The sequence below is a fragment of the Rissa tridactyla genome, chromosome 12 (assembly GCF_028500815.1).
Source record: "Rissa tridactyla isolate bRisTri1 chromosome 12, bRisTri1.patW.cur.20221130, whole genome shotgun sequence".
In the NCBI taxonomy this organism is placed as follows: domain Eukaryota; kingdom Metazoa; phylum Chordata; class Aves; order Charadriiformes; family Laridae; genus Rissa; species Rissa tridactyla.
The window spans coordinates 9537796-9561064 of record NC_071477.1 but is presented as its reverse complement, the minus strand read 5'-3'; the positions used below and the strand labels follow the sequence as shown (position 1 = coordinate 9561064).

Here is a 23269-nt window from a genome sequence, read left to right as displayed (position 1 = left end):
AGCTTAGGTGAATTAAGCTAGGATAGCCAAAGCAATAACTTTCTCTCCATATCTGCTCTGCTCACTATTTTGGAGATCTGTGCAAGAGGAGGAAGACCAAACAGGTCCTTTAACCCCTCACTGCTTTGTGCGTCCCAGAGTCCTACTGGGAACTGGGATCCCAGTTTAAGTGAGTGAGTAGTGGTGAGGTCAGTAGCACAGTTGAAGAGCACGCATAGGCAAGCCATCCTTCCGCCACTCATCCTCATGAAACAGGCTAGTTTGGTTATGGGAACAGTAAATATGGAAACTAAACCCTGTACCTTTCCACAGCAGTTTTTGCTTACACTGTAAAATGTATTTATGACTTGTTTTGGGGTAACACAGATGAGCTGTGAGTCAGGACAGTGTTGCACTTCGTCCTATATAAGCACGGAACAAAAAGATGGAACTTCCTACAAAGGGTTCATGAATTAAATAAATTACATCTATAACTCCTGGAAATGGCATTGCCATGCCCAAGTTCTCTGGACCATGAAGCAAGTTTTCCAGAAGATAGTGCAAACTAAGAAGTAATTCACAGCCACTTTACAAGAAGCTCTTACGAGCATCTTTAAAAATAATTACTATATCAGGTGGGTTTTGTTCACGGCCATTCATTCATAGCCAGAACTTTCAGCAAATTTGTTCTTTAGCTTTACAGACATGCACAAATAATGAAATTATACCTGCCCCAGTTTTCAACAGAGAAGAAAGAGAGGTCTGATGCATTTGCCTAGCACAATGAAAGTCTCATATTTCAGTAAGTAGATTGCCTATGCTAAAGCTGGCTTTGGCTGGGACTGCAGGTGTTAAATGAAACCATTCCCCAGGATTGCTGGAAGTCTAAAATTACTCCTATAGAATAACACTGTGTGTAAACACAGACCGAGAGGGCACAAACACGTCAATTAGCAAAATGAACTCTGATACCTGACATGATCTAGAATACAGCACATCTTGTGTTCGGTAGAAATATCTCCTTACCAGGACAGCCCAAAAATGCCCTGTCCTGTCATGCTGAGCCGCATACAGGAACTTGGAGTCAGGAAGGGGTTAAAACACATAGAGTGAGTGTTGAGTCAGTTGGTACCTTGGGTGGCATGAAGGATGTATGAGGTTTTGCTCCTGAAAAGCTCCCTTTGATAAGATCTGCTTCAGTCAAGACAGGGCTAGTAGGCCCTAGATCAGTTGGAATTAATCAGACTTCACACACTATACCTCATCTGCTTCAAGTTTACCTTGAATGATCAAAATAACAATAAGTAGGACCCAACATACCTAGAGTCAGCTACCAAGCCTACAACTTTGTCAAAATAAACCAAAAGTACATGCCAGCATGCCATTTAGCATCTCCTCCAGAAAGCAAAACTAGAAGTTGACATATCTAAGAGCTCTCATGGTACCAGAGGGTCTTCAGCACTCATGGGAAACCGGGTCCACACGAAGTTCTCATAGCCCCTCCCAACACTGACACAATCTATCTTAATACATTGCAGAAACTGGCAGGTAGTTAACACTGAAAGCCAAAACCACTGTTGTGTGAGCCTGCCTTCCTCGTAGTAACAGGTCACACATTTAAAAGCCGTGGCTTTTTGCAGCTAAATGCTGCAAAACCCGCTGAGATCAATCAGACTCTTACCTGGAGAAGATTAGAGGCTAAGAACGACTGTATGTTGACTAACCTAATTTTAATTCAGCTCACTGGCAATAAGATGAGGTACAGCTGTAAAGCGAGGGGACATTTGCTGCCAGAACACTGGTATTTATTTATTTTTCATCTCTCTTCTACCCTAACAAAAACTATTCTTTCTCAGAACAAACCCAGCCCTAAGTGACCTCAGTCAAGATAGTAAGATGCAGATGCTCGTGTAACTCTTAGCCCAAGGGCTGAGGGGAAAGATTAAGGTGAGCTTCGCAGTCCACCCTGCACAGGGCTTCCTAAAGCGTTGTGCATAGAAAGGCAAGAGCTACGCTGGCTGGGGACACCACAAAAGCTCCTTCCCCTGCAAAGGCAGACTGAGCCTGGGAGCAGCTCTGCAGCAGCTCCTTGTGGAAGGGAAGAAGTGACCCCTTGGTGGGACCAGCTGCACTGGGCTGACAGCTTTGGGTTCCTTGCACCTGTCTGGTGCGGGCACTGCTTCCAGACCCCATTGCTGTGACAGCCTTGATGGTATGCTGAGGGTTAGAGACCCTTCATGGGACACTACGTACAGTTGATGGGCTGCATCTTGGGGACCTGTCCTGCAAGGGATGACAAACAAAGGCTCTCTTGGAGTGAGAATCAGTGAATCCTATCGCAGAGGCTGCTTGAGAGAATGCCCTCTGCCACCAGCTCTGCTGCTTTCAACCAGGAACATGAGTTCTGCTGCCAATAGCAATTTTCCTCTTGCCAGCAGAGATAATACCGCATTTGTCTAGAAAATCTCCTAACTGCTGTCTTCAACCTGTGTCCAACAGCAACCAGCTTCAGATGTAACGGCACCGATACATTGACAGGCAGACCGGTCAATTCACTTACACAAAATACAGTCACAAAATGATGATATCTGCTCCAGCTTGCTTTACCTTCCTAGACCAGGTTTGCTCTTGCCTGTATGTGGGAGATTTTCTCATTTACTATTTCTTCTACATTGTCATATTTAAGTGTAGATTGATAATAATAGTTACTGCAGCAGACAGTCGTGAGGATTACTTAATTAGTGTTTGTGAAGCACTTTAAGATCCTCAGATGAAAGGAGCTAAGAAATGCAATGTATAATTATTATGTATTATTAATAAACTTCTGGCACATTGACAGGAGAGGAGACAACGCTTTTTTTCGCCCCCCCTTTTCTTTTTAGAAAAGATTTAACTTTTATGCTATGAAGGACAGATTTACCAAAAATTCACAAACAAAACAAAGAATGAAAGCACCCTATTCCATCACGGAGGCTGGGTCTTTCTCACAGCAGACAGCAAACATTGCCTCAGAAAGTGAGTTACATTCCTTTTCTATCCAGACAATTGATGAACCCATAGTTTTGAAAACGGACAGATATGGAGAAGTGCAAGGATATTACAGTAATCACTAATAGTGGAAGTGGTCAAATGCACCAGTTATGAGAAGTAAAGAGAGCGTTTAATGTGTCATCACCATGGTTAATAAAAGCATGCGATGCAAAAGGAATTAAGCGTTCAGAGCAATAGATGGATATATTGTAACAAACAGAAAAGTTGCAGCCGTGTGAATGAAGTTTTTCAGAGCTAAGAATGTGCCAGATACAAATGAGATTCCCAGAAATATGAAGAAACCCAATCTGGGATGGATTCGTAGGCAGTTTCATGGAAGCGTTAAACTCATATGTATTACATCTGCCTCTTGAATGCTTATGGCTGGAATCCAGCTACGCCAGAGAAAAAAAGTGGCCCAGGGATTAGGGGTGGATTACGATTCCGTTCCTCACTCCATCACAGACCCTGAGAAGCCAGTTAGTCCCTCTGAACCCGCTCCAAGTAAACGGGGATAATCACGCTGCTCTCCTTCACAAGACAACTGGGAGGACAAACACACTACAGCGCGCTCAGGTGCCAGAGTAGGGAAAGCTAGGGATCGGCAGGCACCGAATCGCTGCAGAAAAGGATAAGAAAAGACTGGACATAGTCATATAAAACAGTCCTCGGGGAGCCAAGGAACTGCTCCTGGTGCTTAGTCCCACAACACCTTTCCTTTCCTGGTTTATGCTGCCATCACATACCATTGAAACCAGGCAAGCAAAGCATACGTGGCGTGTGGAAGAGCTTTCTTGTGTCTTGGAAAGTGTGCTTACTACAGTTCCAGCCCCTTACAAAAGATTTTAAGCAGTGAGACTGAGACAGACCTCTTTGCTCACATCTTCAACTTACTCTTTTAGCAAAATGAGTACTTTTTAAGAGATACCCACAAGGAATCTTAAGTCTGAAATAAAATTTGCTAAGTATAATCATGTTTTAGAAACATTTTGTCCATCAGTACCAACGAGAGAGCATTTCTGGTGTTTATGTACTGCAAATGAGATTTACAGCTCCATTTTGTTCAAAAATGAGCAAGAGCAAATGGACTTAAATAAAATAAAACAAAACTAATCTGTGCTTTTGGCGAGAGACTCTGCACGAATCCTAGTCCAAACAGCATTGAATAAGTTCAGCTCATAATAACTGGAACTGATTATGTACCACAGAAAAAATGAACTTTAAAATAAATTGTTCCTTCCATTTGTTTTGACTGTTCATCCAACTTCTGTTAGTGACACAAGGTTTTTTTTGTCAGATTAGATGGATGCCTGATGGATGACGTTTTTCACATGAGATTTGACAATACGAGATTCAGGTACCAAGTGCTTCGGTTTTTGCTTTGCTATTGATCTCTCTTGTCCAAACCCTGGGTTCAGACACAGGACCAAGCAGCAGAGCGCTGAGCTAAGGCCACCTTCCCCACACTGCAGTGCCAGCGCCTCAGGGGAAGTCACAAAACATCCACAGCCGTTGGACCAATGGTCCACATCATTGGACCAGAATAGCTGCAAACTTCAACAAAAAAACTCACAGGAATCACAACAGGTCTGGGAGAAATTTGTGAATGGGCAAAGGGAAACATTCCTAAAAATGTCAAAACATCTTTGAAGCCAAACTGAAGGAAACTCCCAAACCACCAAAAAGCCCATGCTCTGACCCTCACGTTCACACAGATACTGTTACTGTCAAAGGTGGCAATTGTTTTGTCTGAGGAGAAACTACTCCTGTTGAGTAACATTTGAGTTGTTCATTACGTTTACTGTGCTCAAAGAGGAGCTGGTTGCCAGGATTCATTCTTAATTGAAAATAAATACCTTCCATGTAGAGGTTAATTTTGATATAAATGAATTTCCATGCAGATGGGCAATTTTAATATGTGTGCACACATATCAATATATACTGTATTAAATATGTATTATGATTTATTATATCATTTCATCATACAATTATATAGAATCTAACATACTTTCTCTCTTGCTATTCAATACAGTTTAACAGCATCCTCTCCCTACAGCCAGACTTGCATCAGAGTGCTGAAAATGCCCCGGTACAGGCCTTTGAGATCTACCAAAGAAAACCTTTCCATTTTTCTGTAACTACTTGTTCCTCAAACACGACAAAGTTTTCCAGGCTGGGCTCATTTAGGTAGGAATACCTATGCTGAAACAAAGAGGGGTTTGATTTCTCACTCCATCCCCTCAGATAAACTGTCAGAGTGCCACCAGCACCTTTCCCTCTGTAATAACGCACTGTAGGCAGCAGGCGAGGGCCACGGGAAGCTCGCCTATACCGTGAAAACATACTGGTGATGTGGGACAGAGGGAAGCCAGCCCCCACTTCCCCCCCAGCTCCGCCCTGGCCCTCCTCACTGACCTTGGGCAATGATCACCTCTTCACTTTAAGATGGGGATAATACATATATCACAGGTTTGTCCTGGCCTTAAGTAATCCATCTTTTCAAAGTACTTTGAGAGCTTTGCTTGATGAGTACAGACATTATAATACTCATCTGTTCCCATTACATTCAATGGGAATTTTACCCTCCACAGAAGCAGGGCTGGAGCTGCTGGTGTTATTGGGGGACCTAGAAAATAAACGTGCTTGGGATATTTAAATGCTAGCATTTTGGGGTGTGCTATAGCAAGTACAAAGGCACAGTGCTTGCCTAGGGATGCTCAGCACTCTTCCAGGCTTGCTCTAGAATAAAAAGTAGAATTTTCTCATTAAAAATCAGAATGAGACCTCACCGACTCCTGCTGGTAAACATGTCCAGCTAGCGCCAGGTTGTAAAGGAGACAGGAGAGGCCAAGAAAAGCTAGGAGAGCAGACAGAAACCAGCCAAACTCAGGGGGGAAGGAAACTGACTACAAGGTTCACTTTTGCTGTACTGAGTAATTGAGAACGCCAGGAGGTGAGCATGGGGCTATTGCCCCAGGGACTAAACTTAGGGCAAGGTCATCCTAAGCCTAACCAGTGCCAAGGCTAAAGCAGCTCAGGCGCAACAGTTAAGTGTGGGGCAAGGATCCCTGAGCTGTTGCCAGCTCACAGGTCCACGGCACAGAGCAACACAGAGCCGATTTACCCACTCAGCCCTTGGAGTGGTTTTGCCCCACAAGGACAGTGGCCTCCAAACCCCCAGGCTATTGCCATACTGCAGTGCCAGTGCTCCCAGTCCTAGTGCAACACATAGGAAGCCTGTGATGGAGCTGAGCCTCTAGATCTAGGAAACAAACTGGGCAACTCTCATAACAGCAAGGTGCTGATCCTTGTCTGCCTTAATGTAGTAGAAGCAGTAAAAACATGTAGCTTCTATGTATAGCTTCTCAAGAGAAGGCTAATATTAATGCCTTGCTCACATGCACTGGCCCCATTGCGCCTCTTCTGTTGCTGACACGTATCTCCATGGACTAAATCATATTGACTGTGTTTATTATAAGAACTAAGTGATCAGCTGTGAACTTTCTTTGACATAAATATTTTGCCATTAGCAATGACAAATAGCAACGCTCATGTTGTAAAAGTAACATTGGATTATTCCTCTCCATGGAGGCATTTATGTCGAGAGAAATCAGAGGGAAATTGTGATCTTCAGGATCAAGAGCAACAGGCAAAAGCAGGAATGCGTTGGCAATGGTATTTATCCCGCTGTGTAAAAAAATAAAATTAAAAATTAAGGAAGTGTTTTAAGAAATGAATTGATTTTTCCACCCAGCTGCAGAGTGCCTCTGCATAGCTTGCTCTGAGCGCCGCTGCAGTCAGCGCACACCCGTCAGGCACGGCATGCAAGTGCTTTGCATAGGTACCAGCTGACACTGCACCCACACTTTGTGTGCATTACCCCATGTGGCATTTCCCCAGTGAATCAGGCCCAGCACTTTTCTGAATCCATTACTAAACCTCTGCAGTTACAGCTGAGCAAAATAGGGATTTTCCATTCTTGCAAGATTTCCTATATTTTTGACTGGTGATGTTGGCACTTTAAACCATGCCTGCTTGCGGGCTGAGCAGGAAGGGAGGACACCAAGAAGCGAGGGGGAATTAATTTCTCAGAGAGATTTTTCAGAGGTACAAATGAGAGCTGTTGCTTTAAAAATAGCATTGACTATATTTCTATAGCACACATCCTCTAAGGAATTCAGCCTGAGCATGTAAGCTGTCACTTCCCTCCTGAGGCAGGCAGTCTCACACAGATGTGGATGCTTAGGCTCAGGGAAGACCACAGACTTGCTCCAGGCTCTCCTAGCAGAAAGTTACAGAGAAGTTAAAAAGCCAGGAGGATGCCTACATGCATACTATACTTCATGGACTGTATGGCAAGCACATCAAAATAACTACTAGGTGTAACAATTTACCTTTCCTTGTATAAGATTCTTTAGAGACTGCAGATTTGCAGGTTTGTGTTGTAAACTGCCGAACCCAAACCATTTTCAGGCAGGAAATGCCAGGCAGCTGCCTGCCTGGATCCAAGGGACCTTCAGGGCTGCAGTACCAGGTCTGGAGAAAGAGTCGCTTTTGAAGGGTGAGGATCCCACCTGGAGAGCTTAGTTCAAGCTTGTTGTTGGCAGATGTGACATGAGATGTTGCATTAGGGATACGGGAGACTAACACACATGTCATGGCCAGGGTGTCTCCTGTGTTACAGGGACTGCTGGCAAGGTTCTTTAGAGCCAGGAAAGAATGACAGGACACAGTCACCAGGCTGGCAACATCACTGGGTTTTGCCCCAAAGTGAGAGTTTAGTGAGACTGTAAGGCAAAGGAGTTCTGGGAACTGGCAGCACATCAATGCATTGTGGGAAGGTCGTTGGCGAGACAGAAGCAGAGGACACATTGCAGGGAGCTGGACATAGGAATTAGGGCTCCCCAGACAAAAGATTTAAGCACCCAGAAAGGAGCTGTGGGATGAAAAGATATGGATACAGAACAGCAATTGTTTGTGTGTCCACAGGACAGTGCTGTGCTAGAAGCCCAGCGATAAACTATGGACCAAAGTGGCAAATCCCTAAACCCAGGGGAAAGGCTTTGGAATGAGGCTCTGCTTTAGAGGATCTCCAAAGGCAGGAGTTTACTTTGGATGAAGGGGAAAAATCTCCTATATATAGCAGAAAAACCAAGGCAGTAGCTGCATCAAAAAAAAAAATTAAAGTCACAGATGTAAGCAAAATATGGGCAATCTGGCTTTAACAGGCAAAATCAACATCTGCCCGGTGATGGCAGTCTCAGAGACAGACAGGACATGGCTAAGATGTGACCCCAGCAATTAGGGAGAGGGGTTTCCTCCGCTGAATGCTAAATTCAGGCAGGTTTAGAGATGAATGAAAACTGCATGCCATAAGGGAGGGCCAGGAATAGAAAGCCCATGTGGGGGAAGAACACTCTAGATGTAGCAAATGCATCTCCAAGAGGCTTTATCATTCTTATTTTGTCACTACTATCAACAATAATAAGAAAAGAGCTTACAGAGCAACCTCCCCAATCCCTAAGCAATGCATCCAGAGATTAGCAGCAGAGAGCAGTGGGCAGCTCAAGAAAAGCTGTTCAACAAATGTAGAGGCATGCATAATAAGATTACTGAATTGGAGTTGAATGTTTTCAAGGATAAACGTGATATTATTGCACTGGCAAAGACAGAGTAGGAACAGGGGAAAGGATGAGAAATAGCCTGCCAGAACAGAGGGATTGCTGCAGCTGAGCTCCCAACAGGACAGGGACAAGTGGGAAGTGGAGGCAGCGAGGAGGAGAGGAAGTGCACATCCTACTTGACATGCAGATATGCAGAGAAGCTTTTTGCAAAGTGGGTGATGTCATCGTGTTTTTCTCAGCCTTCAGGACAGCAAGGGAAAAATAGATGAAAGCAGCACATGCAGAGGAGTCTGTAAGACGAGCAGACTCCCCCCCACCCCCGTAATACTAATTGCTCAAATATTGATCGGGGGAAATAATTTGCAAGGACTAAAAGAAAAAAGGATTTCCCCCCCCCCCCTTAAGAGGCAAAAAGGGCAAGGTTCTTGCAGAGTTGATGGAAAGGTCCAGGTGATCAGAGGATTTCCAAGACCATGTAAGTTAATTAAGATGTTGAGTTGGTCAGATTTGTTACTTGTTTATACTGGAAGGCATGGGACAACTGTGGTCAGTGATTTTTCAAGATTCCATGAAGTTTAACTGGAATTGCAGCTAGGCTGGTTCTCCCAAGGGACACCAATGTCTCACTGGGCAGGTGAGACACCCACAGATGCTAACTAGCTTCATAAAAAACAAGCTACAGGAGGGACTTCTGCTTTGGAAAGCCAGGGCTGCTAGCTGGGCTGTGAGCAACAGAAGCCCAGGCTTAGCCTTGGTGAGGGAAAAAGCAATTAAGGTTAAAAACCCAAACCACAGTGGTGGAGAACTGCTAGCCACTACTGTCCTGACATGGACACTAAGTGCCAAGAAAAAGCAACAATTCTGCTTGGCTTCTGGAGAGCTGCTTTTCTTGCCTGAGGAAAAGAAACTACTATAATATCTACGCCAGAAAATATCTGCACCTCATCATCTAGAGTAAATCCAGACAGAAGTGAGCACCAGAGTCTCCTTCATGGTTAAAAATGGATGTTGTGAGTACACCAAAGTACAGGAATAATACTATTTAGAAAAACAAAAACAAACTAAAAAAAACACAAAAGCCAACCACCAAACTATTAAGGGAGACTGGGAGAATGATAAAAATAAGCAGGAACATGCAAAAACAGAGATTGCATGAAGAGGAGGAAGCATTCACAAAGACAGCAGTATTTCTCAGGGATATACAGACAAATAAAGCCCCTGAAAGCAGCAGAAGCAGATCTTTTAAAGTATCTTGTAAGGCTAGGGAGAGAGAGAGAAATGAAGACTTTTATTTAATAACTGTCTGTTAAATATTTTTTCATTTGGTAGAGGGAGAGTCCCTCAGTTCTCAGTTTTGTGCATAGGAGTTTTCCCACTGGGCAAGGTGAGTGCAGGGAAGTACAGCACAGCAAGAGCCTCCAAGTTAAATGGACCAGTGGGTGAAATGGTCCGGGTGCCAGGGTGTCTGACCCTGGAGAAGGGCTGGAGGGCTGCCCCATGACTCTACAGCACCTCGCACAAGGATGGTGCTGCTTCAGTTACAGCTGTGAGGGACTGCAGCATTATAGGAAAGGCACAAACACCCTTCTGCTAGTGGTGGGGGGTAACGAGGCAGCGAGCCTGAGGCTTCAACAGCTGCCTGATGCCTCATCATAGAAATCTGGATGCTCTCAAGCAGTGGGTATTATAAAATCTAACAGAGTGTTCTTTCCAGTCACGTACAGGGTAAAGCATTGCACATAAATAAGACACTGTTTGCCATGAGGTGGTTAGTTTAAAAGCCAGACAGATTAGTTAAAAGATACAGGTAAATCCCCAGTGGATAGAAAAGCACAAAAATTAAGGTCTGGGGGATTCTTCTCCTCTTATTTGAATGCTGTTTTCCAACCTGAGGTACATCACATATAATTCCTTTTAAAAAAAAACAAAAACACAAAACAAAATACCCAACACAAATAGAAAACAACTCACTCTCTCAGTATTTAACCTGTCCCAGTATAACCATGAGAAGTTCTGCAGTAAGCTGGTACGGAAAAGTCAGGTTAGGTGTTGTGCAGAAAATGTTAAAATGCAAACAATACAGACAGCCAGCAAGGAAGCCCACGTTGCTGGAGCTGGAGTTCGACGACGGGGCATAGCTTACAGAGGGATTGCATCGGATCTGGGGGAGAACCTGCATTGTAGCCATTTCCTAGGCTTCTTGAAGAGAACATGAATGAAGACTGTATTTCTTAAATTTAAATGGAAAAACCTTTGCATTGAGTGGTACAAGTCTGAAGAAAAAGAATAAACAAGAGTAGTGCAGTGATTTTAGGTCTTTCAGTGACAATCATTAAACCTCAAAATAGTTTACTTCATCCTCTTTCTGTAGGAACAGTTTGAGCTCCCAGACCTGGCAAAACAGATGGAGTCTGGCTTTAGGAAAGGCAACAGAAGTTCCTGGAGGTCTGTGGCCTCAGCAAAAGTGCTTCACTGAGCAGATAGCTGAGGAAAGCTGGCCAGAAGCTATCAGGCAGAGGCTCAGATTTAGAAAATGCAGCCTGAAACAGAGCCTGGGCACAGCTGGTTAGGTCAGATAACAGGTCAGGCTGCCAAGTCCTTCTCCCCGTGTCTTTCCATTAGAAGTTGAAGATTGGGACCAGCCGATTCAATATGTGGAATGAATTCTCATGAAGGTGATCAAAGCAAAGGGCATACTCTGGCATGAGAGAAAAGCGATTCACCAGCAGGGAGAAAATCGGATAAAGAATAGGCTTAGCAGCTCTTCTGTCCCTGCCTGGTAAGCTAATTGTTCGTCATACCCATTTTCCTTGCTATATTTGAAACGAGTAGAAATCTGTGTTCGGGAAACACTGGAATATTTGAGGTCTGAGAACATACAGCACCATTTTCATTGCAGTAATGAAGTCACAGAATGGTAGCTTTAAATGGGAAGGATAATAATGCATTACCATTCACACTCAATTAATCCAGAGCCTGCAATGCTGAATGCACTTACTCTGAGACTTTTCTCAGAAAATGAAGCTAGAGTGTATTTCATTTATAAATCACAAAAGACACTTATTTGGCAAGAATGACCCCTGCTCATATACAATAACTCAGGAGCATCAACAGCCTCTAATGGATTTTGAGTCAGTGCCACAGACAGCAAAGCCCGGGGCCTGTGTTTCAGGATTCCAGGACTGTGCCAGAGGAGCCTTATAAATGATTAACGCATTCAGCACAGAGTCATCCATGCCACTGGAGAAAAAAAAAAAAGACATTCTGGGGCTCTGTTTGTCATTAAAAAAAGTGACAATTGGTTCAGCAGCTGACCGTGCTTCTCCCTTCCCCTGCCAGAATGAGCCATTTGGCTCTACAGTTCATAAAATCCCTTCCCCAAACTTTCGTACATACTCTTGGTTCACAATGTGCAACATTTTGATAAGAGAACAGAGCGGGAAAGAAGTAGTCAGTTTTCCTAAGTAGCCTACCAAAGCCAGACTTCCTATGGGATGGAACTAAGGTTTGCATTTGCAAATGCACATACAACAGGAGGGTGAGATTAAAGAGGTAGCTGAGGCCTCTTTCTACTTCTTCGCCATACTGTGAGGACACCAATACATAGAAAAGTCAAGTTTTGGTCCCTACTGCTCAGTTGCTTATGCTTTTCAGTTATTCATCCCACAGTTTTCAACCTCTCCCCCTTCACTTTTGTCCCCATGGTTACTGAATCACCATGTTCGCAGAGATTTTCCTCACTAAAGAATATGTGACTAACATGAGACAGCTAAATTATCAGAGCCAACTCTGACATTGGTTTCTCCTAACATGGATCTTATCTTCCAAATACCTTCAAATAGATCTGTTGCACTGGCCCCAACTTCGGAGTTGACTACTGACAGAGACAGAGCTGCAGCAGTATTGCACAGGGAGACTTAAGATAGGCTGGAATCAGGTAAAGGATTAAACTCAAACACTAGCTTTAGCAGACCTGCAGCCTAGGAGTGCATGGTAAAAATAACTAGATGTATTTCACCACAAAATTTTAAGTTAAGCCCTAGAAGGGAAGGCATTATTTCCCGGCTGGACCTGGGTCTAAGAATTCAGGTAGATTTCCTCTCCTTAAAAGCCAGTTTGGTTAAGTAGCAGGAGACATGCATGGTTGAGGCCCAAAGAAATCTCTACTACAAAGTGCACCAAGACAGGCCACTGGATAACAAGTCAACTAATGTTCAGCCACAGCAATCAGAGTATGCTGGCCCATGGGTCAGTGGAGCTGCTCCCACACTGAGCTGCCTAGACTGGCCCAGGGAAGCTCAAACCAAATCCCTTCCAAATTAACCAAAAAAGATACATCAAACCTGGTTCACATCTGGGAGGCCTTTCTCCCCTTCACTCACAGCATCCAGCCAGCCACAAGTGCCCAGATGCTAAAGCAAGAGTAGCAGGGCAATACCTCATGCAAGCATCACCACAGTCATCAGCGAACACAGAGAATACTTGAGAAGAAATGTAGAAATCTTACCTTGGCCGCTACGGAAGAGTTGGGCTTCTCCAGGAGGTCCCAGAGCTTTTTCCTTTTGTCAGCACAGCAAGTGTTATCAAATTCCTCCCCTTCCCTTTCCCTCAGTGTCTCGGCTTCTCTCTTCAACTCCTCATTCATCTGCTCCTTCTTCTGGTGGTAGCGGGCCTGGCAACAGGACTCCAGGTAGATCTCATCCACCCCCCAGTAGTCCAGCTCCTGGCTGAAGGACAAGGCGCACATCTCCTCCATCATGTGCAGCTTGCCAGTACGGTAGAAGTTCAAGATTGAGGTGAATGCCCCGGGATGCCTGTCGAAGAAGTACTCATTCTCCTCCAGGTTGTAGTCATCACAGATCTCCATGAGGGAGTCGTGTGTGTTGCAGTCTCTGAGCTTACCCAGCCTGGTCCGCGGCAACCTGTCCAAGGTCCGCCAGAGAACCTCATGGGCCAGCCCCCCCACATTGAGCTTGACCCTTCGGGAGCAGGCCTTGCTCCTGACGATCTCCGTGGGGTCTGGAGGCAAAGAGGTAGTAGAGCGAGATCCATGCTTATTCATCCCCAGAGGCATCGCTGGTCCCCCTCAGGCTGGACGCTCCAAGGTGCGGCGTGGGGCAGGGCGTGCGGGGGGCCGGCTCTCCTCACCTCTCCTTCCCCTCCATGCCCCAGAGCTGCAAGAGAGGCCAACCATGGGTCCCCGCCCGCTGACCTCCGCGCCCGCCGCCGCCCGGCCGCGGCCTTATCCCGGCGCGGGGGAGCGCCCGGCCCCGCTAATCTGCTGAGGGGGCGGCGGCGCTGTCCGCCCCGGCGGTGCTGAACCGCGCTCCGGCGGCGGGCAGGCGCTGTCCGCGCCCGCCGTGCTGAAGGCCGCCCGCTCCCACGTGTCGGCCCCGACGCTGCCGCCGAGCTCCCCCGGGCGGCGGTCCGGTGTGTCCCCCGCGAGCTTCCTCTCTCCGGGAGGGTTGCCCGCACACCCCGGCCAGGGGAGCTGGGGAGGCTGGGCATGGCCCCGGAGCCTCTGAGAGCGGAGGGCTGGGAACTGCTGACAGATAGGGCAGGGCACAGAGCCCTCCCGAGAGCCCCAAAAAGCGCCGGGCCGCTAGCCAGGGGTGCTCTGGTACGTTGTCCCCCATGACGGGGCGGCTCGCCGGGAGCGCACCGGCCCCGCCGCCACCGTCCCCCGAGCACCCGGCCCCGCCGCTCGCTCCCGCAGAGGGACCCTGTCGGACCGCAGACTTCGGACCCCGGGTGCCCTTACGACCCACCCGGGGCAGCCCCGCTCCTCGGAGACGGTGGTGCCCACCGCCCTGCCCAGCCGTGGAGGCTGCAGGGAGACTGGAGGCTTTTTTTAACTCCAGCCTTGCAAATTTGCACGAGGAAAGGGCTGGAGAAGGGGAAAGGGGCTATTTCCAGTCACTCCAACGACCCACTCTACCTCTGTGGGCTGTACAGGGACGCCCCCACACACACCCCACGCCGACCTCTGCATAACAGGGAAATCAACGAAAATAGGAATAAGGAAGAAAACCCGAGCCTTCCTTGCAAAGCCGGGTGGCTTATGACAGCCCAGAGCACTGTTGCTTACACAAGATGGCACGAAGAGAAACCCAGGCGCAGAAAGGAACAGCTCCTCCATGCCCAGCCGGCACAGCTCCGGTGGCTCGGCCCCTCTCCCCGCCGATCCGGGTCCCCCCAGCCTCAAAACCGAAATACCACCCCTGCTTCTAGGCCGCCCCCGGGGCTGCTCCACGGCCGCCGCCGCCGCACACGGGGAAAGGCTCCCCTCCCTCGGCCCGAGCACGGCCCGCACCTACCTCCTCCTGCGGGCTCCCAGCGAGACGGTGCGGGGCTGTGCGGGGCCGAGGGCGGCTACATCCTGCGGCGGGGCGGGCAGCAGGGGCGGCCCCGCTCGCATCCCCCCGCGGGCAGCCTCAAGGCAGAGGGATGGCGGCCGCGCTCCCGGCTGTCCACGGAGCCCGGGGGGAGGGGAAGGGAAAAGAGGTAAATCGGATCCCTCGGCAGGAAGCTTTCCAAGGCCTTCCCTCGGCTGCGGTTCCTCACTCCTGCCTCCAGTCAACGCCGAAGCCGCATCTGCCCCCGCCCCCCCGGCCCTCTCTCCGTGCAGACACAAAGGAAAGCTCCGGTACTTCCTTCTGCTGCCTCGGAATGGAGATCAACAAGTCTAGTCTGAACCTCCAGCTTTTCCCTGTAATTCTGTCCCGGAGTTGTTTGGAGCGAATTGGAAGTTGGGGGTGGAAGAGAGGAAGGCAGCTCCACCGTGAGCTGGGATGCAGCATTGCAGGGAAGGTTAACGCTTTCCTGGCCCGGCCCCGCCGCCCTAGGGCTGATTTACCGCGGGGGAGGCGCCTGGAACAGACCCAGCACCGCGGGGAGAGCCGCAGCTTCCCTCCCTAGGGGGACGGGGCTATTCCCACCATCCTCCAGCTCCCGGTGGTATCACCCGTGAAAATAGGAGCAGGGATTGGTGCCAGGAGAAAAACGATGAGCAGAGAGAGCTGATAAGCCCATCAGGGCCCCTACTGCTTCCGAGGCCCTGCTTGCTGAGCCAGGAGCAGCTGAGCTCAATGAGGCTGAGCATCACTCTGAGTGCAAGGAATGAACTGGGCACTTGCCCACACCTCGGTAGCCCCTCATCAAAGGAAAGGGCCTGTTCTCCGGGTGATTGCTCATATTTGCAGATACACATGGAAGGAATAACAGTGTATCTCTGCTGCTGATTAGAGACATAAATGTAATAAAAAGGAGCATTTACTAACCTGAAAACACAGCAGAAATGGAGTAAAGGGTAACTTTCCAGGCAACAGCACAGCATTCAAAGTATCCCTCTGCTGCTCTGTCCTTCTTGCCTTCCTCCTTCACTCCCAACAGGGGAAATGGACCTCACCGGGAACCTAGAGCTCCGTTAGCACCATTTAATGGGTACATTAGCACCACTTAATGCAGTTCACCTGCCTAAGCTGGTGTAGCAGAGGTAAACAGCCATGCTCGTTAGCCCTTTTCTCCTCTTGCATTGATTGATCATGGCTCTTGGACTCTAGTGATAATTCCTACTACAAGGTTTTTAAAATAGGAGACTGGTGTCTGATTTTATGTGATTAACTGGAAAAAAAAGACTCTTAGTGCTGCTTTTCCACATTTTCTATGCTTCCCTCCCACCTGGCTCCCATTGCCCAGCACACACAATGACAGTGTTATGCTACTATCTTTGGAGTTTGAACATCCACATCTTCCTTAGAGGTGGCTTTCTGAAATCCCAAGCAGTATTTGTGTGGCCAGGTCTTTTTCTCCAGTACCTTCAACAATTGTATATCTTCTGCATTCAGAAGTTTTTATAAGGAGAAATGAGTCACTACCTTCCTTTTGCAGATGGGGAAATTAAGATATAGAAAAGCAAGATCAGCCAGAGGGGAGGTGGAAGGAAGAATTGGGAATAAAATCTGTTGATCAGCTTAATCTCAGCCCAGTGCCCCTCCACTGCAGTAGATCCCCTGACTTCACGAAAACCTACGATCAGCACCCAGAGTACTTCAGTTCCCTTCTTGCTTTCTCATCATTTCACCACCAGACCCTACTTTACTCCTCTTACACAGAGAGGAAAACCCGTGATCAGGGCTTCGAAGCTAAATCTGTTAATGATTATAAAGTGCTTCGAAACTTCCAGCTGCCAGGTGCTGTAGGAGAGCAAGTTATTTGTTTGTTAGCACTGGCATCCAGGGCACATTATCTCCCATTGTGACAAATACAGGCTGCTCGTCTGCGGGAAGAGGATGGTGGGAGGGAAAATGACAAGTAGCCTAATGCAGGGAGATGCATCAGCTTCAATGCAGTTAAATCACTGGGAGAGTGACTGAACTGGCAACTCAGGTTTATTAGCAGGGCATTTGTATCTTCCTGCATCACTCTTGCCACCTTGCCAATGTCACTAATATGTTCTGCCAAGAGGCTGGAGAACCAGCCGTGGAGGGGGCATGTGAAGGGGCAGCATGGAAGCACAGACTCCTTCACTGCTGTGTGCTCACCCTTGCACCCACGCCATCCCGCCAGTGCTGAAAAATCATACTGGAATCTCAGGTAGAAGCTGTGAGAGGGAGCCCTGCTGAGGGCAGACTCTCCAGCTGGCTGTGCCTGGGGTGATGCAGGACTCTGGGGAGAGGAGAGGATGTTTCGACCTCCAGGAGGTCTGTTCCCTGAAGCATTTCTTGTCCCACGATGGAGAGTTTGTCAGCAAGGGGCAGTGCAGGCCTAAGGATGCAGAAATGAGCAGCCTGCTCACTCTTCTCCAAGGTTATCTAACCCATTCTTGGTTTGGATATTCTTTTTCAGTTGATATTTTTGTACCCCGAGCTTCTGAAAACTTAATTTATGGTTTGTTATTTCCACAGCTTATGGAGCCAGCCAAATGCTTGAACGTAGTCTGTGGCAAACCCTGTTCCTTTCCAGGTATTACAGCAGTTATAGATGAGGAAACAGCTTAAACCTCAAGTACTTGAAAGGAAATGTGCCGAGTATGGCAAATATATGTTCTCCTGGCTTGCAGTCAGTGGTATATACATATCTGGATTTCACCTGCCTGTCAGGCAGAAAAGCTCTGTAAGACAGTGTTTGCTGAGCTACAACATGCCAGGGAAATAGGCTGAGCCTAAACGCGGAAATATCCCTCTGCTGATCTGCAGTGACTCCTCTGCCTGCATAAGGAAAAGTATCACATCTTCACAAACACCCACGCCTATACAACAGTCTGGCATCTTCCTGTCCATCCTGCGAAGCAAGAGGGGAGGCTGATTTACATCATTTTACTGGTCACAGAAAAACAAAGGGCTGTGAGAAAAGGAAGGGTCCTTGCCTGTAAACAAGCGCGCAGCCCCATCACAGCCATGGTATGTGGAACAATGGGTTTCCAGCAGAGATGGGCACAGCAGCTTTGGTGGCCCACGAGTTTTGGCTGGTTCCTGATGCTGAGGGGATGCTGGGTTTCGTATTCTAAAATGAGCTATAGATGTAACAATAACCTGTATTGTTCTTGCAGCCCAAGGGCCTTGTACTTGTGAGTGGGAAATACAGTCACACACAATAAACTGTCTCAGTTACAGAGTGTTTCCTATTATGTCCCTTTAAGGATTCCCTTAGTTTCCAGGGATTTTTCTTTCCAGCCTAGAAACACTTTAGGTACAGTGGAGATTTTCTTTTATAGTCCAAAATCCTTTCCCTTAAATGGGAAAAAAAATTATCAGGTTTCTTGGCAGTGGTCTGTAAAAAGTGTTGAAAAGTGCAAAAAGAACTAAGATACATAATGTGGAGTGGCTTGTGCTACTGAGAGCCCAGAAGCATGGAAATACTGGAATACCAAGGAAAAATACTGGAAGCAGACAGTGAAATACAGTCCAAAAATGAACCTTAAAGAGACAAGGCTCTCCTCGAAAAACCCAGGCAGAGCTTGGAAGGCAACGTCAGCAGCAGCTGGGCTCCATCATCACATTCTCCCTTGCTGAAAGCCCCTTTTGGAGGAGTTCAGCTGTAGCTGCCAACCTCCACTGCCGCGGGGGAGCAGGCTCTGTGTGTAAGGGGGAAGCCTTGGTAGCCACATCTTTCCTGGCCCCTGGTCTGTCCCCTCAGCATGCTCCACCATTCACTCTTGCCCTCTACCAGCTCCTCCTCGCACCTTGGTAAAAAAAAGCCTTTCACAAACTGTTTCTGGATATTTTTAAGTCCATAGTATCTCGTTGATCCAGAGAGCGGGGCCTGACTTCTGCCACACTCTCTGGGTCCTCAGCAAAGCGCAGAAGGATCTGGGATGGCTGAGCTGCTGGACTGGATATCTGCAAAAGTGGGAGATGAAGGGAGGAAGGGCAGAGGGATCTCACCAGTGACCAGAGAGCAAATGCCCCCTGGCAGAGGCCAAAGCCTCCAAGGACTGTCTCAGCTGTGGAAAAGAGGTGTGATGGCAGCCCTCTCTCTTCTTTGGGAGGACAGCAGCCCCATGGGGGCCCTGTCCTGTAACAAGTCAAAGCTTTCAGCTTACCTAAACTTTTCGGATGTATTTTGAAGTCCCAGAAGTGCCCAAATTCCCCCCCATTGTAGGCAGGCTTCCCTCCCTCCTGCCGCCTTGAAAAGGGGCAGACCAGAGCTGCATCACCGCTTGCCTGGCACCGCTCTGCAAACGGCTCTCGGTGCTTAGTCAGCCTTGGGCTCCTTTTGCCTTCGGGAAGAGGGCAGGAAACGCGCCAGTGCAAATTGGTTATCAGAGAGGTTGCTGGTTCAGGTTCCCACAAACACATTCAGAGCCATCCCCCTTGGCTCCAAATTTCTGCCCTTTGCAGGATGTGCGCTTCCTCCCGCTCATCTATTAAGCCTCCGGTCTGTGATCACTGACCACAAGCACACACCCCGCGGCTCCTCTTCCCAGGGACAGCTCCATCAGACCCACCTTTCCTTTCCTTTTGATGAGGATGAGTCTGGGAGACTGACTGAAAGCTGTGGAAGCACCAGCCTATTCCCTAAGGTGGCTGGGTGTGTGAAACATCACCTCCTGGATGCATCTGTCTAGTTCACATTGACTTTGACACCAAATACTATCACTTCTGGGAGGAAAAATACATGAACTTTTCTGCTCGTTGAGGAATAAAAAGCCCCTAATGGGGAAATTTGTCCCTGTAACCCATCTGCTAGAGAATTTGCAAAATGACCTGAGAAATTAATTTTCTCCTACCTATCAATACCATAGGCCAAATCCTTGGGGCCCCAGGTCCCTGTCCTGACCAGGAGGGGCTGGCTGGCAGCAGTGGCACTCTGCCAGCCCCTACACCCTGTGGAGGGGGCAGGGGGACATTTCATCCTCCCGGCGTGTGCTTTTTAGGCAAGGCTGGTACTGAGGGTAAAACAGCCGCCTATAACATGTTATCTAACACTTAGCTTTAAGCACAGAGCTCTGTAAAGCAATTTGTCTATGCTATGTTTTTCGGCACCTGCAGATTTATTAGCCCCTGAAGGGTTGAAGGCTCCTGTTAGTCACCTCACCATCAGGAGGGAGGGAGGGCAGCAGAGCCAGAGAGGTCAACCAGGCTTTGCAGCAGTGGAGATGTGACCTCCCTCACGCAGGGGTGACTAAGTGCCTGTCCATCTGGGCGGCTTTCCACCCAGCCACTGAAGACTGTGGATGGCCCTGCAGCTGTTCACAGAATCACAGAATGGTAGGGGTTGGAAGGGACCTCTGGAGATCATCTAGTCCAACCTCCCTGCCAGAGCAGGGTCACCCAGAGCAGGTTGCACAGGAACGTGTCCAGGCAGGTTTTGAATGTCTCCAGAGACGGAGACTCCACCACCTCTCTGGGCAGCCTCTTCCAGTGCTCTGCCACCCTCAAAGTAAAGAAGTTTAGATGGATCTTCCTGTGTTCCATTTTGTGCCCGTTACCTCTTGTCCTGTCACTGGGCACCACTGAGAAAAGCCTGGCCCCATCCTCCTGACACCCACCCTCGAAGTATTTATAAGATTTGATAAAATCCCCCCTCACTCTTCTTTTTTTCCAGACTGAAAAAACCCAAGTCCCTCAGCCTTTCTTCATAAGAGAGATGTCCTAGTCCCCTAATCATCTTTGTAGGCCTTTGGGGTCTGCGCCCCATGCTGACTGCCAGCAGACTGGGCAGTTTTTCAGGGAGATGCAGGGTCCAGGACCTAGATACGGTGTCATCCCCAGGAATTCATGGGCAGGAGGCCCTGCCTGCCCTCCCTGAGCTCCCTCCATGGCTGGGATCCTTCTGGCAGCTGGGGGAAGGCAGCTAAGCTGCTGCCAGAAGGATCCCAGCCATGGAGGGAGCTTGCATTTGGGGAAAACACCCTGCACAACCAGTTGAGGGGCTGCAGATGTGGTGGGGTGGCTGCTGAGGCAGGCAGCAAGGTGAAGTCCCACCTCTGAAGAGAAAACATAAATAGGGGTGTGACAGGGAACTAGATAAATACAATTGACCCTGCTGTGTTTGCCACCAGCCCTGCGCGTTACGCACAAGTCTCTCTGATTTGGAGGTGGTGGGTGCCGTTTCTCTCCCTGGGTTGGAGGAAGCCTGACTGCTTTAACCAGCATTTGGAGAACCAGCCTGCTCAGAACATGTTGCAACAGGCGGTGGGGAGCCCCCGCCTGCTACGGAGGGCAGGAGTGCCGAGAAAGAGCAGTGAGGGGAACGACGAACCCACCTTCCCCTAGCAGAGACTATGCCGGCTCAACTGTTTCAGGAAAGGCTTTTGGCACCAAGACTCCAAGCAGTATAGCTCTCAGTTGGGTCTGCTAAAGAGCTTCCCCATTCCAGCCCCTGGCAGCATCTTCCCCTCACGCTTGAAGCAAAGACAAGTGTTGTTGCAAAGGAGCTGGGGCTTTGAAGGGCACCCCAGGATGTGGCTGCTCACAATGTTCCTCACAACAGGGGAGGGAAAGTCCCTAAACAGCTTCCACTTGAGCTTGGGAAAACTATTCCCTGATACGGGGAGGTGGCAACAGGTAGCCGTGACCTGAACATGTTCCTGCTAGGATTCACTCCTGCCCCACAGTTGCCCAGTTCCCATCCCTGGTTTCTCTTGCCCAGCTCCTCTTTAACAAACACAGGCTGAGGGCTCAGCCTTAGAGGCAAAGCAAACATGTAACTCAGCCAACAGATACGGCCTACTTCAGGGTCTAGTGCTGGAAGAATGCCATTGCTTGAATGTCCTGAAGCGTGGCGAATTTCCTCAGGATAATGAGAGTAAGAATTGCTCTGCTCTTGCATATGCGGATCCTAAAAGGACTCTGCAGTCAGAGAGCAATTTCAGATAGTTCCTGGGAGGAAAGTACCATAATATCCCCTTTCAGACTGAGGGAAATTGAGACAGAGAAGGATTAAAGCAATCTGCCAAGAGTTGCATGGGGTGGGAGATGAATGAGCAGCTAAATGTACTTTAAATCTGAGGACATATCCTTCAGTGATTCCTACCAAGATTGTTTGCCTTGTCCCCGTTATTGTAGCTAACGGGGAGTGCATTTTTCAGAGCCTCATGCCATCAGAGGCAGAAGCTTTTACAAGAGTTGCACATCTCAGTGAGAACAAGGCTGATGGGGGTACCCGGCAGTTTAAGCTTTCTGTTGCTCATCTTTATGAGGAACTGGCAGAAAATAGGCAGGATTTGAAAAACTTGCATGAACCCAGCCCTTTTTGTCCATTCCCTGATCTCAATTGCCTTAAGCCTTGAGTAAACACACCCTTCTTTTTCCCCTTCTTTGTGCCATTCAACAACACTAAAAGCTGGAGCTGCTTCAGGATCAGGAAGCCTCATGCCAATGGCTACAAAGAGATGTGTGGGGAGGTGTTAAAGATAATTTCAAGCAACTATTTGTTGTTATTTATACCACTGAGGGGGCCTAGCTCCCCTGAGGGCAGGTCCTGCAGGAAAGGCTGTGCCATCGATGGGGCTGGCTCCTTGGAGGGGGGAGAGCTTTGATTTCAGTGCCACCCCATCACAGCTGCAGCAATAGCATCAATTGTGTCTGGGAAGGGTCACTTCCAGACTGACTTGGGTTATTTTGCATCTGTAACTTGTCTTTAATGAAACACATTTTAATTTGCAGGATTATGAAGATCATTTCAAAGCAGCTTATCTAACACTCTGTTCTCCTTCCCTGTTTTTCCCCAAAGTGTTTGTGGGTGATGCGGAAGGCTGCAATAAGCCATTCTTGAAGGCTGTCTCAGATTAAACTTCTTCACATGGGACAGCACTACTCCTCCTGCATTTTAATGAGTTCTTCTAAACATACCCTCTTTTGCTCTACACATGAGTTCTGCAGGGGAATAATACCCAGCACCAGCTAACCAAAAAGAACAAATTGGATGTAATCAAATTTGTAACAAAATGAAAAGGCTGCAATAACCTACCGAAACTGCAGCTCTGCTTCCTTAATCTCAGCAGGAGCGGAGGAGACGGAGAGCAGAGCGGGTATCGCTGCAGTGCCCAGCTCAGAGGGTGCTGCAGGTCTGGATTTCAACACCAGCCTACTGCAGAGTGCCCATGGGAAGTGCAGAACAGTGGAGCAGGATTGGGAAGAGCCAGCAATGGAGCAAGGAGTTATCTTAAGATCACATTTTTGGATGCTTGG

The 23269-nt window shown here is 48.1% G+C and overlaps 1 protein-coding gene across 1 annotated transcript in view; it reads right to left on the bottom strand.

Annotated features, from left to right (window-relative positions):
• The window catches only part of KCNB1 (potassium voltage-gated channel subfamily B member 1), a 124507-nt gene extending 109255 nt beyond the window's left edge, over nucleotides 1–15252 (bottom strand). The window contains exons 1-2 of the mRNA XM_054218853.1: nucleotides 14951–15252; nucleotides 13141–13807 (exon numbers count right to left, since the gene is read on the bottom strand). Coding sequence (XP_054074828.1) covers nucleotides 13141–13707 — 567 coding nt within the window. The 5' untranslated portion in view covers nucleotides 13708–13807; nucleotides 14951–15252. The remainder of the gene's footprint in view (nucleotides 1–13140; nucleotides 13808–14950) is intronic.
• Between the last annotated feature and the right edge of the window lie 8017 nt (nucleotides 15253–23269).